Source organism: Bacillus rossius, chromosome 15 (assembly GCF_032445375.1).
Source record: "Bacillus rossius redtenbacheri isolate Brsri chromosome 15, Brsri_v3, whole genome shotgun sequence".
Classification (NCBI taxonomy): domain Eukaryota; kingdom Metazoa; phylum Arthropoda; class Insecta; order Phasmatodea; family Bacillidae; genus Bacillus; species Bacillus rossius.
In genome coordinates this window covers 27,590,730-27,604,190 of record NC_086342.1, presented here as the reverse complement: position 1 = coordinate 27,604,190, position 13,461 = coordinate 27,590,730, and the positions used below count along the sequence as shown (strand labels likewise).

The following is a 13,461-nucleotide window of genomic DNA, read 5'->3' as shown; positions in this document are numbered from 1 at the left end:
TCGTTTCCTACTTTTCCTATCATCGTCCTATCCTTAACAGAATAACACAGATTGGAAGAAGTTAAATAGCAAACATGTATAAAAGTTATAGTTAAAATAATCTCTTCGTTAAAGTAATAAACATATTAGAATGAATGAGTGCAAATAAAAGTAAATTTATCAATTAAATTGTACAATTTCATTTCACTTCTTCTTTGTATCCATAAAAAATAGTGATAATTCAATAAAAATGATTCAATTTTATTCATAAAAGAATGCAATCATTTCATCAATATTTTATTACGACGTTGTCACGTTAAACTATCGTCAGTAAACCGACTTTACCGATAACCAATTTTTTTTTTAATTGTTACTTCTTTGGGTACGATGACAGGAAAATTTAATGCTGTTTTTTTTTTCCTAACCTAACTTATAGCTATGAGTGTGCCCTTACTTATAGCTATGAGTGTGATGAATTTTAACGATTTCTGACGCTAGTAGGTTGCGGACGGTGCAGAGAACTGGTCGGGCCGCGGGCGGCTCAGGTTGAACCCCGCCATGCTGCAGGGATAGGCGGGTCGCGGCGGTAGGGACCTGTCTGCGCCTGACGCCACTTGACTTGGACAGAGGGCGACACAACGGGGTTTGAGCTTATTGTTGTGCACCGCGCCACGTGTCATATTCGCAAGAAAATTGTGTTCTTTAAAGTACGTATATTTAAATTACTTGTGTAAATTATAGTATTGTTAAACATTGTTACATGAGTATGATTTTAGCCGTGTAACAAAATAATTCTCGTTGGTATAATGCTTTTCACACTTTAGTTTGACCGGGTATTTATTTTTTCACGAATTTTTGTTTGATAAACAAAATCACACATCGTATTATAATTATGAGCCCACGAGCGTGTACATATGTTAAGTTCAACTAAGAATATACTAGTTAAAAAAAGTTTTAAAATATCCCCTGCGTGGAATATTAATTGTTTTTATTTTCCTTTTTTGACAATATGGTTATAATGTAAAGAATTACTGCGAGAAATGTCCGTGCCGTTTAGTTTACGCATCACTGAGCGACGGATATGTTACTCATTGTTCATTCATTCGACGGCAGAGCATTATAAATCTCTATGAAAGGATTGCATTATGTCTATGTAGTCTATTGGCGGAATCTGTTGCAATGTACCTCAATGACAAAGTGATGTTTGCAGACTACAAAATTAGTCCAGAAAAATGTTGGATCACATCTAACCTATACATAAAATAAATTTAAATGAAAACTAATTTTTTATTATCATATCATATTTGCTATTTACTGAAAAATTCTCATATTCCAACAGTAATAATTATTTATTATTAATGAATATTGTTTGAGCAATAATTATCGATATTCTAAATTTAATTTTGAAGGGAGTAATAATTTTTAATTAATTCTGATTAATTTATATTTTAATAACTTTTAATAAATTCACAATGTAGGTTTCTTAAATACTTGAAAAATAAATTAAAGGAAAAATTCCCGCCCTGTGTTACATTGTTATTAAATTGTATTACTGGTTTTGATGAGTAATACTAATTAATATTAAAAACGTGGTTGAGAATAAAATTTATCTAAGTTGATTTACTTTTTAAAATGTGTATAAATAGTAGTTATAAGTCTTTTAATGCTAGTTATATTAAGATCAAGGAAGAATATATAGTTAGTATCTAAATAGTTGTACACGTCAATCATATTTTCTCTTACAGTAATGAAAAACATTTATTCGTTTTACCTGGTGTTAAACTTAGATGCCGCGCATTTGTTATGCTTAACACATTATTTTAAACACCATTATACGATAAATGTCACCCAGCCGTTAAATCACATCATTTAAGTAGTTTAATTATAATTCAGTAGCTGATGTAAAGTGATATGTGCTGCCTGAACAGTGAGACAGAAAGATAAGAATATAGTTGTAAGGAAAGAACAGGAAATAGTAGCTGCATCGCTGCGAGACAGACGCGCCGTAAGGCCAGAGCGAGGGACCACTCTCTATGACGTCACGTGCTCTAAGACCGGCCTGGTGTCCAGGCGGGGTCTTCTGAGAAGGTGTTGAGAATCAAAACTTGTCATGTCTAATAAGTACACGTTGTTTAGAAGCAGTTGGCACATTTTCCTTGCACGGCCTAGCACTCCTTCCCCTGCTTTACCCTCTCCCCCCCCTTCCCCTTTCGCCAAGTAGGTCTTCCCCTTCCAACTACCCCTTCCTTCCTCTTAGTTTTCCTCCCCGCCTCTTCACCAGTGCTCCCTAGCGGGTAGTGCGGCCTTGATATAAGTTCCGGCCCGCTTGGGCTGTGCGCTCACGTAATAAAAAAGCTTATATTTTTGGTAGTCATGTGTTCAACACTACTTAGAGAACTTGCCTTCATTCCTAATTTTTAGGAACCCGATAATCTTCTCTGTGTTTTTGATACGTGCTTGGCGGAGTTAGGTCGAGGCCCCTCCACCTAGCTTCAGTTTGGTCCGGTGGTTCCAACAGACCCTGCCAACCGCGAGGAAGACGGAAGGAATAGTGAGCCACACCAAGCAGATGCTCTTGTGCGCTCAGGTCGGGCGGGTCAACTCTGAGGAGGTGTTGCCTTGTCTGACGCACGTTGTCTGCCCCGTGCTTGCAGCAGACCCTGCCAGCCACGAGGAAGATGGCCGGAATGGTGAGCCACAACAAGCTGATGCTCTTGTGTGCTCAGGTCAGGCGGGTTACTCTGAGATGTTGCCTTGTCTGACGCACGTTGTTTGCCCCGTGCTTGCAGCAGACCCTGCCAGCCGCGAGGAAGATGGCAGGAATGGTGAGCCACAACAAGCTAATGCTCTTGTGTGCTCAGGTCAGGCGGGTTACTGTGAGATGTTGCCTTGTCTGACGCACGTTGTTTGCCCCGTGCTTGCAGCAGACCCTGCCAGCCGCGAGGAAGATGGCCGGAATGGTGAGCCACAACAAGCTGATGCTCTTGTGTGCTCAGGTCAGGCGGGTTACTCTGAGATGTTGCCTTGTCTGACGCACGTTGTTTGCCCCGTGCTTGCAGCAGACCCTGCCAGCCACGAGGAAGATGGCCGGAATGGTGAGCCACAACAAGCTGATGCTCTTGTGTGCTCAGGTCAGGCGGGTTACTCTGAGATGTTGCCTTGTCTGACGCACGTTGTTTGCCCCGTGCTTGCAGCAGACCCTGCCAGCCGCGAGGAAGATGGCAGGAATGGTGAGCCACAACAAGCTAATGCTCTTGTGTGCTCAGGTCAGGCGGGTTACTCTGAGATGTTGCCTTGTCTGACGCACGTTGTTTGCCCCGTGCTTGCAGCAGACCCTGCCAGCCGCGAGGAAGATGGCCGGAATGGTGAGCCACAACAAGCTGATGCTCTTGTGTGCTCAGGTCAGGCGGGTTACTCTGAGATGTTGCCTTGTCTGACGCACGTTGTTTGCCCCGTGCTTGCAGCAGACCCTGCCAGCCACGAGGAAGATGGCCGGAATGGTGAGCCACAACAAGCTGATGCTCTTGTGTGCTCAGGTCAGGCGGGTTACTCTTGAGATGTTGCCTTGTCTGACGCACGTTGTTTGCCCCGTGCTTGCAGCAGACCCTGCCAGCCACGAGGAAGATGGCCGGAATGGTGAGCCACAACAAGCTGATGCTCTTGTGTGCTCAGGTCAGGCGGGTTACTCTTGAGATGTTGCCTTGTCTGACGCACGTTGTTTGCCCCGTGCTTGCAGCAGACCCTGCCAGCCACGAGGAAGATGGCCGGAATGGTGAGCCACAACAAGCTGATGCTCTTGTTTTCAGGTCAGGCGGGTTACTCTGAGATGTTGCCTTGTCTGACGCACGTTGTTTGCCCCGTGCTTGCAGCAGACCCTGCCAGCCGCGAGGAAGATGGCCGGAATGGTGAGCCCCACCAAGTTGATGCTCGTGTGCCTGGTGGCGCTGGTCACCTCCAGCTGGGCCGTGGGCAAGACGCTGGGCCAGCCAGGGGAGAAGGAGCGCCTGCTCAACGAGCTGGACGTGAGTTTCCCCCGTCCGTCCAACCCTCGAGGCTCTGACACACTCCCCGAGTATCTTCTCTGATGTCCAGAGTACATTCCTAGGGGCACGCAGATTTCGCGTAAAAGATTCCGAGGTTAGATGAAAGTTAAAACACTGTAACACCGCTTGTGTTTCGTGATTGGGTGAGTTACTCCCAGGTACATATCGATTGTAACCAACACCAATCACAGTGATTCATTGCGGAAGTAAACGTGTCCTGGGTGGCTCTGTCAAACAAGGCAACGCCTTCTCTCGCAGACGGCTGCCAATCACAAGGAAGAAACCACAGGATCTTTTCGCGAAAAATGCCTGCCCCTATACATTCCCCACGGAGACGGCTGGTTGTGAAGCATCAGTTATAGTCGCCCTTTCACCTGGCCAATGCTGTAATATGCAACACCAATCTTGTAGGTCGTGTTACTTAAACGTTATTACCTTGGAATTAGTAATTGTCTGAATATGGCATGTTGTGACGTAGTCTAAGTTACTTTCTTCCTCACCGTCACCACATTCCAACATACAAAACATAAAAAAAAAAAAAAAAATGTGGTGTGGCTGCTGTCATGGACACGGCCGTGTGTTGTACGTGAATACGTGTACGTAACAGTTAATATTTTTAATATAAAATACGCAATTTTTTTAATTTTAACACCACATATAACTATTTTACACAAATGTTTTATATATGTAATCTATAGATTTTGACGAGTGCTGATGATTTAAACTCAAACGAACGTCGTAGCTGCTCCGAGTCAAAAGTTATACTAAATGGAAATCTCGAAACGCAGAAAAATGACTTTAAAATGGCGGCTCTATTCCCTCCACCGTGCGCGATGCGTCACAGTTCTCACTTATCGTAACGAATTCTTTGATCCTTTAGCTATCCAGTGGTGTAAATAAATTTTTGATGGAGATGATAGTTAGGTAGCTCCAACACCAAACTGTATCCCCCGATTTTGTTATCATTCGCTTTTTGAATTGCCTCCCACTATGGAAGCAATTTTAAAGACGTATTAAATAGTTTACTACCATGTCTTATGATGAATGATACGTATTAAGTAATACACTGGTATAAATAATCAGGGGACAAGACAAAATATATGACGGTATCAGAAAAAAATAGACGATTAGTACCAGATCCTTTACAGAGAATGGTCACAGTACCGAGTGATGACAGATACAGAATGAAATGCTCGTTATTCTTCTGAGACGGGGACATTCTGTGTGTAGGATAGCGCACAAAACAGATACGAACATCACAAAAAATTGTTTCCAGTATGGTGTATGGTCTTCCCGAACGGCCACTACTGCTGCACACCTGCATGGCATGGACTCAGTGAGATGATCGATGAGCTGTTTTGGGGGCTGCCATGGGGGCATTACTTAGCTCTACACGGTTTGTGGGAGGTGCTGGTTCAGCTGCAATGTGCAGATGTGCTCAGTAGCTCATACTGGTGCTGAAAACTCATCTTGTCTGATACTATAATCATTTTTTGACGGACCCCCTAATTATGTGTGTCGGATCAACCTTAATTATTTTGAACAGTGAATTTACATCGTTTGGTCAGAGTCACGTCCATAAAATACAGCAATTAAAAAAATAGTGCGTGGAGTCCCTTAGTGCGGAAAAAATCAAGCTTCGGCATTTCAAAATTTAAAATATCATAACAAAAGTGAGAAATATTTTTTTGCCAGAAGATAAAATACATTATGTTACTACTTAATATTAACCTAATAAAATAAATATTGCACACTATGTCATTAATACATTTGTTGCACGCTCGCTTGTGTTGAAAGCGCTGTCTGGTGTTGTTACATAATTTATTCAGTATTGTTACTAATTTCCCCCCCCCCCCATGTATAAAGGAAGTTATAGTGATTTTGAGTTTCAAGAAAAACGTTTCTTGATTCTACCCTCTTGATCTTAAATGGCTTATTAACGAACTAGACGAACAGTTGCCATCTCAATTTTCTATGTATAAGTTTGGAAGTAATTTTCCAAAGTTACGTGTTCATAATAAAGTGATATAATGTTAGTTTTGGGGTAAAAAGCCACAAAAGAGAAAAACTAGTTAGAAATATTTCAGAAGCTGAGTAGCGATAACGACTGTAACAGTTGGTTTTCTTCTAAATATACCTAAAAATTAAAAAAAAGAGAATAAAGTGTGTCTGGATATTACCAGATCATGATTTAGTATGTACTTTGCTTTGCTTGGCTTGTAAACATTCTCAAGAAATGGTTCTTTTTTCATAACTCAAGAAAATATCTGTATCATTTTTTATCATAGGTTTGTTTGATAGTACCTTACTTTTTTTGTTACACGATTTGCACAGAGGTCTGAAGGTGATGAAAGACGTCACATTGATCTCGAAAGATTTTATGCGATATTTATAGTAAACGACAAAGATCACACATTCAGTGATTTCCAAAAAAAAAAAATCACTTTCGAACGCCAGTGACTACAATCAGGAAACAGTTTAAAGCTTTCAGTCACTATAAAATTCCGGCATACAATAAAATTATACACTATGCTTTGACGAAGATAATATTAGGCAAATCAAACAAATGAAATGGCCTAAGAACGTTTTTTTTTTAGTTACGATGGCATCGTTTCCATTAAGAAATTGTTAAAGGTATTTTACCACTAGGAAACCTTCATTATGCATGTATTGCTTTACTTGTAGACTTATTTTCAAACATTAATTTTTTAGTAAATATAAAAATATTGTTGCGTGGTTTTGTATGAAATTATTTTTTTGTTGGTAAAAGATTTTTTCGTCACGTGGTTTTTGCACAGAGTCCTTAAAAGGCAAAACGGGAGGGGAAAAAAATAATATGTAAGGCGTCAAACAGCTTGGATTTGCGCCATTCAATCCACTTTCCCAGAGCAGGGAGTAGTTTGTCCGCAATAGCGAGCTTACGCAAGCATCCAGTCGGCGCAACGTTCCTCCACTTAAGGAAATTAGTACGATTCGACGCTTCATTCGACCCACTTCCTTCCTTCGGATGCGTCCGCGAAAGGCCTTAGTTCACGCCTTCAGACGCGGCTGGTGAAGAGGAGATAAAAAAAAAAGAAACACCACAATCTCGCTTAAACAAAGTGATTGTCCCGACCGACGGCGTTCTCCAGCTGCGAGTTCTAGTGTAACTGCGCCTTCCCTTCACCCCTGAAGGGGCCCCCGTGTTCTCAGAAGCACGCCAGTTCGCTCGCCCGAGTGAATGGTGCTAAGCCCTCCTGCGCGGACCGACGGCAGTAATAGAATTCTTGATGCCGCTGCGAGTTGAGCGATTGGACTCGCTCGTGTAAACAAGGCTTATTCTTCCCCCTCCCCTCCCCCTCCGTCCCCCTCTTTTTTTTCGAGCCGGACGCAACGTAGGACAAGTAGACCGTTCTAAAAAAAAAAATAAAGGCATTTTCCACTCTGAAGCTTCATTGTTGTATAACTGGAGGCAGAAAACAAAACTGGATTAAATAAAAGCTTTAACATTTCAATTGGTTTTCAGGACACACTTCTTACGAACTTCTGGCAAATTGAAGCCATTTATCTTTAGAACTGAAAAAAAAAGGTGGCCACGTCTGTATCGTAACTTGGAACCGGTGACGCCGTTTTATTTCTTTCAAATAATGGTTTGTTCCATGTTGGTTGGACGGCCTAAACATGTGTATTGTTTGCATTGTGGAAAAAAGTTTCAAATGACTTTTTTTTTAAATGTAAGCGATTGTGTTTAACGTCCAAGGTGGTAACTCATACTTACTAAACATCATCGGACGTGAACAAGCACCATTTACGAATTACTTTTGGCGGAACAATGTATGTCGATGGTGAGGTTACAAAGTGACTTTAACCACGTCACCTGCTGTCACCTGGCAGTTTATAACTCTGCGAGGAAACTTTACAGCTTGAGATGAAGTCTTGAAAACTTTTTTTTTTTTTTTTCAAATTCAATGAATAAAGACTTTTCCAGCGGTATTATTAAAAAAAAATGGTTGTCTGTAAAGTCGGTTTACGGACGATAGTTTAACGTGACAACGTCATAACAAAATATTGATGAAATGATTGCATACATTTATGAATCAAATTGAATCATTTTTATTGAATTATCACTATTTTGTATGGATACAAAGAAGGAGTGAAATGAAATTTACAATTTAATTGATAAATTTACTTTTATTTGCACTCATTAATTCAAATATGTTTATTACTTTAACGAAGAGATTATTTTAACTATAACTTTTATACATGTTTGCTATTTAATTTCTTCCAATCTGTGTTATTCTGTTAAGGATAGGACGATGATAGGAAAAGTAGGAAACGAATGGGAGTGTTTCAAGTTTAATGTGCCTCGAAAAGTCAAATCGATGGTTTTTCCAATCGAGTGGAAGAGAGATAGATAGGCGCAAGCGTACAATGAGTGTAACGGGACAATGAGCGTAACGGGACAATGAGTCATCCTTTTTCGTGCGTGCAGCCGGCGTTCATAGATTTATTAGACGTTGTCAAGTTAAAATAATTATGCGTTAAATGGCTCAAAGAAAGATTTTTACATTGACGCCACTGTGAAGGAAAAAACTCAACGCTGTCTGTGTTTTCTTTGGCAAATGATTTTTCCATGGTTTCCCTTTACGTTTCGCGGAAGTTTCGCCGAAAAAGACAACACAATCTCTAATAATGCTCTAGAAAAAAAATGCAAGTTTTATAATCTTTAAGGTGAACATAACCCGTAAACATTTAACTCGCTTTGTTAGGGGATTTTCTCAAGTTAACTAAACAATTAAGCAATATTTAATAGGTATTTGTGGTGGGTCGCCCCCAGAAGACCGTAGCGACACTAGACTGTACGCTACCTACCTGGCCAATGGTAGTTGAGGGGGCGGGTCATGCGGGTGGGGGAAGGCTTTCCTCACGCCAGTTAGCCAGTCATTTAGCTGTTCCTTCAACACGCCTGTGTTCACAGTCCTGACAGAACAACCACGCAAGTCAAAGTTTATGTTTTAAATGAAATTATTGATAATTTATTATAATTTTTAATTAACTGTTGAAACGCATTTGTATAGAGTCACGTAAGTTAATAGTTTAATTAAATGTTACGGTACGTAATGGTTTTTTAATATATTGAAATGCGATATAATTTTTATAGCTTATGTTTTAAACATTATAATATGCGTGGTAAATAAACCTACGCATGTGTAGATATCATTTAATATTCACTGTTATTTGTTTCTAAATTACCTTGCGGTAAATTATATCATCTCGTTTTTACTTGTTAAATTAACTCTGTTTATTTTTGCGCCTTACATAATATCTCGTTGAAACTTGTAACCTAACTTACTTTGCCCATGCGTTTATTTAAATCAGTTTGCGTGTATTTAATAAAATGTAGAAGTAACTTTTAAACACATCTTTCATTGTGTGAAAAACGCTAGGCGTTAGTTATTCGCGCGACAATTTTTCACCCAGCGTAGGCCGACTTGTTTACCGGGAAAGGAGGGCTCCCTCGCCGGCAGATTTTTCTCTCCCGCCCGGGTGTCGCATAGCTAAGTACGACTTTCATGCTCCATATTATGTCTGTTGTTCATGCTTTTATTAATACTATTTATATACTTTTGAACATATTAAAGCGGCTTAGCCCATCTATTCACGTTAGTTTATACAGTTTACATTTATTTTTTATAAATAACTTCGTTGTGTGCATGGTTACACGATTTGTTGATAATAAGTTCTGTAAAGTTATAATTACGCCTAACAAAAGCTGAATGTAAAATTTTGTTAGAGACTTGACAAGGACTGTTATTGTTATTAATATTACTATGTATGTATATAGTCATAATAACAGTTTCAAATTATTATTATTGTTATAATTATGTATATCGTCATTATAACAGCTTCATATTCTAATGTTAATATAAATTAATAATTATTTTTAAAAAAATCTTTTTGTAACAAACATTCTACAGGCGTAGGTAGTTTCAAGTAACTATTTCTTCTGGAAATATTTTTGAAACTTCTGTAAACTCCTAGAGCAATTTAAGAACTTAATGTAGTTGACATAAATACCTATCTGTTCGCCAGTCTTCAAAAAAGATTGGTGTAACATATTCTCATATTCCATGAAGCGAAAATATTTTGAATGTTTTTAACTTAATGTCTTAAAGAATTTCATAATATGCCTACTAAGGTAGGCTAGTCATTAAATTATTTTTGATTTTCAAACACTGTTTTTCATCTCTTGCACTAGTCATATAATTTTTTTTTTGACAAAGGTTTAAGATAATCTTAAGATAGTTATTAATAAATTTCAACGAAATTGATACTAAAAAAATTTACTTTCTTGTTAAATTTCAAACCCTATTTTTATGGTAATAGTTAGTTTCATCAAATATTATTTAAACCAAATGTTTTAAATAAAGTTTAGGAATTTTTATAATAAGTTATATTGAATTTGATATTAAAAGTATTTTTAAAAAAGTAATGGCGTTTTGTTTTTCAGCCCTTGTTATTTCCATCCCTTGAAGTAGGCCTAATGGTGTGTATTATCAAAAATTGTTTCAGAGAAAAGTTTTAAGTTAACATTATAAGATAGACAAACAGTTCGAAGGGATTGAAAATGTACCACTAAGGAAGTTATGAATTTTTTTTAAATTCTATCCTTCATTTTTTCAACCCTAGCAGCATTAGTACTTACAATCAAAAATTGTTTTCCGACAAATGTTTTTGATAAAAAATGTTAAGATTATAACAAAAAATTTACGAATTCAATGTTAGTAGTTAGATATAGTTCCTCCGGGGACAGAGGCTGGAGGCAAAGGAGCAAGGAGCAGTGACCTTTGACCCCTGACGTCAATTCCGGCCGCCATCTTTGATTACGTCACTTCCGGTCGCTATCTTGGATTACATAATTTCCGGCCGCCATCTTGGATTACGTCATTTCCGGTCGCCATAATTGATTATGTCATTTCTGGCCGCCATAATTGATTGTCATTTCCAAGAATTTCCACCATCTTTGATTACGTCATTTCAGACCGCCATAATTGATTACGTCACTTCCAGCCGCCATCTTGGATTGCATCATTTCCGACCATAATTTTGTCTAGAATGTTCTGCCATCCTAGAACGTTCTATTACGTCACTACCAATGAGGCTTCGGATTTAGGATTTTACCATTATGCAATCACCATCTTGGATGACCCGGCCGCCATCTTGGATTATGTCATTTCCAAGAATTTCCGACATCTTGGATTACGTAATTTTACGACCATCATTTTGTCTAGAATGTTCTGCCATCCTAGAACTTTCTATTACGTCACTACCAATGAGGCCTCGGATTTAGGATTTTAGCCATTTTGTATTCTAGAACATGCCTGCATTTTTAATTCTAGAACTTTCTACTGTGTAATTTCCGGCCTCCATTTTTGTTTTCTATAATTTTCTACCATTACAACATAACTACCAAGATTTAGATTTTAGCCATTTTGTATTCTAGAACATGCCCGCCATTTTTAATTCTAGAACTTTCTACCATTACATCACAACTAATGAGGATTCAGTCAACATCACTAATATTTTTTTATGCTACTGGCAGCCATCTTGAAATATACTTTTATTACTGAATTTTTTTATATGTAATTTAATGCACTATATACAAGCATTTATATTAGTTTCCTTCTAGTGTTGTACATATTGTTCAATGTAATACTTATGCATACCTTAATAACAAACTTTAAAATATTTTAGTGATAACCACTAGACCATCCTTTTAGTTATTTTTTTTACAACCATGCTACTTATGTTTTTTATTTATATATATTGGTACCAAGGAACTAAAACCACGAAATAACGTACACCATTTTTTGAACAATCACCATATTTATTAATATATATGTACAAAATTATTTTCGAATCGTATTCTTTTCACGACGAATCACATCTTGGATATCTTCCACTTCTTCCCGAAGCCTCCTGAGTTCGTGCAGAACAGCAGTTATGTCCATGTTCCACGCATCTTGCATGGCTATTCTTTCCGCAGCAACTTCTTCCCAAAAGGCGCGCACCTCTTCAATGACATTTTGAAGAGACAGTCCCTCATCGACGGCAGCGCCCTCCTCCTCATCTGTTGGTTCCTCCTGCATGTCAGGCAAATCGAGCGTGTACTCGCTCCAGGACACCGGCGAAAGTTCCTGGAACTAAAAATCTTGCACTTTTGTTCTAGGTAGGCGCCGTCCTCTGAATTTTCACGGGCTTGGAATCGTCAACGCATATTTAGACTTATGACCATAGAACGATGTCGTAAATTTAAATATGCGCAGGCTGCATTACAAAGCCGAAAATTAAAACTTCCTAAATTAGAAAACAACAACAAAATATACATGTCAGAACACAATGCGCAGACACTATATTCTCACACATATATGAACTAGAGGTGGGTCGAAAAGTATCAACCTGATACTTTGTCACTGATACGCTCCTGTATCAGGAACGGCAAACGAGGACACTTGAAAAGTATCAGAGACTTTAGTATCAGTTCAGAATTCACCTGGAACAACACCACGGCCAATGAGCGCAGTACCCGATCGCAGATGACGGTCACTTGGGCGGAGCTTGTGAAAGGGGAGGGAGCAGGAACGACGAATAAGGGATAAAGAAGGGAAAGAATGTAGGGGAGGAAGCGCAGGGGAAGGCGTTGAAGCCTTGAATGAGAGGCGCAAAGTGATATTGTTACAAGCAGGGCTGCCCCTCATGGGTTTTTCCACCCAGATCTGGTTTTTTCCAATGGTGTTTGGGTTTATGGGTTTTTAAATAATGAATTCCAACAATTCTAGGTTTTTTATAATTATAATTATTTTTATACCTTGACGTCGTACCTCCGTGCCTCTGGGTTAAAGCCCGGATCACAGCCCTGTCCGCAGCGCGCCGCGGCTTTGGGAATGACGTCACTTCCGCTCCGTGCGCGCGAGAGCAGTGCGCCGGCGTCCTGGTCTCCAGTCCCGTGCGAGCCACCTTCGAGGCTAGGCGCGGTCGCGAGACGCTCCATAAACTCGCCGCTATTATCGCTTTTGGATTCTGTTCTATAGTGTGTATAATCTCTTTTATCGTTGTCTTTACCGGGTGCGTGAGTGTTGTTTTGTATCTGGCGTGTCCGCGGGCCAAAACACGTGGACTAACACAACTAGCCTGCACCGCACATTTCTCCAGCGCGCGACGTCCCTCGGCAGCTACACGGGTCGGACGGTCCACCCCTGCCTCCCCGCAGAAGGCTGCTCTACGCGAGAGAGCTGGCGCCGGGCAACACTAGAAAACGGCCCAGCGACGTCCGCCACGTCTCCACGCATTCTACGGAGGCGGGTACGCGACATTTGGCGCCCAACGTGGGGCGAACTGCAAGTCCACAGGAGAGCGCGTGCAGTGCGGGAAAAGAGTGTACAGTGAGTGATCAGACAGC

At 39.9% G+C, this 13,461-nt stretch overlaps 1 protein-coding gene across 3 annotated transcripts in view; it reads left to right on the top strand.

Annotated features, from left to right (window-relative positions):
* The window catches only part of LOC134539686 (prohormone-1-like), a 344,120-nt gene that overhangs the window by 260,737 nt on the left and 69,922 nt on the right, over positions 1 to 13,461 (top strand). For 2 of the 3 annotated variants that reach the window (XM_063381885.1, XM_063381886.1), the window contains one exon: positions 3,849 to 4,001. In XM_063381885.1, the coding sequence (XP_063237955.1) occupies positions 3,873 to 4,001 (129 nt within the window). In that variant the 5' untranslated portion in view covers positions 3,849 to 3,872. The remainder of the gene's footprint in view (positions 1 to 3,848; positions 4,002 to 13,461) is intronic. The other variant, XM_063381887.1, reaches the window with a different exon arrangement.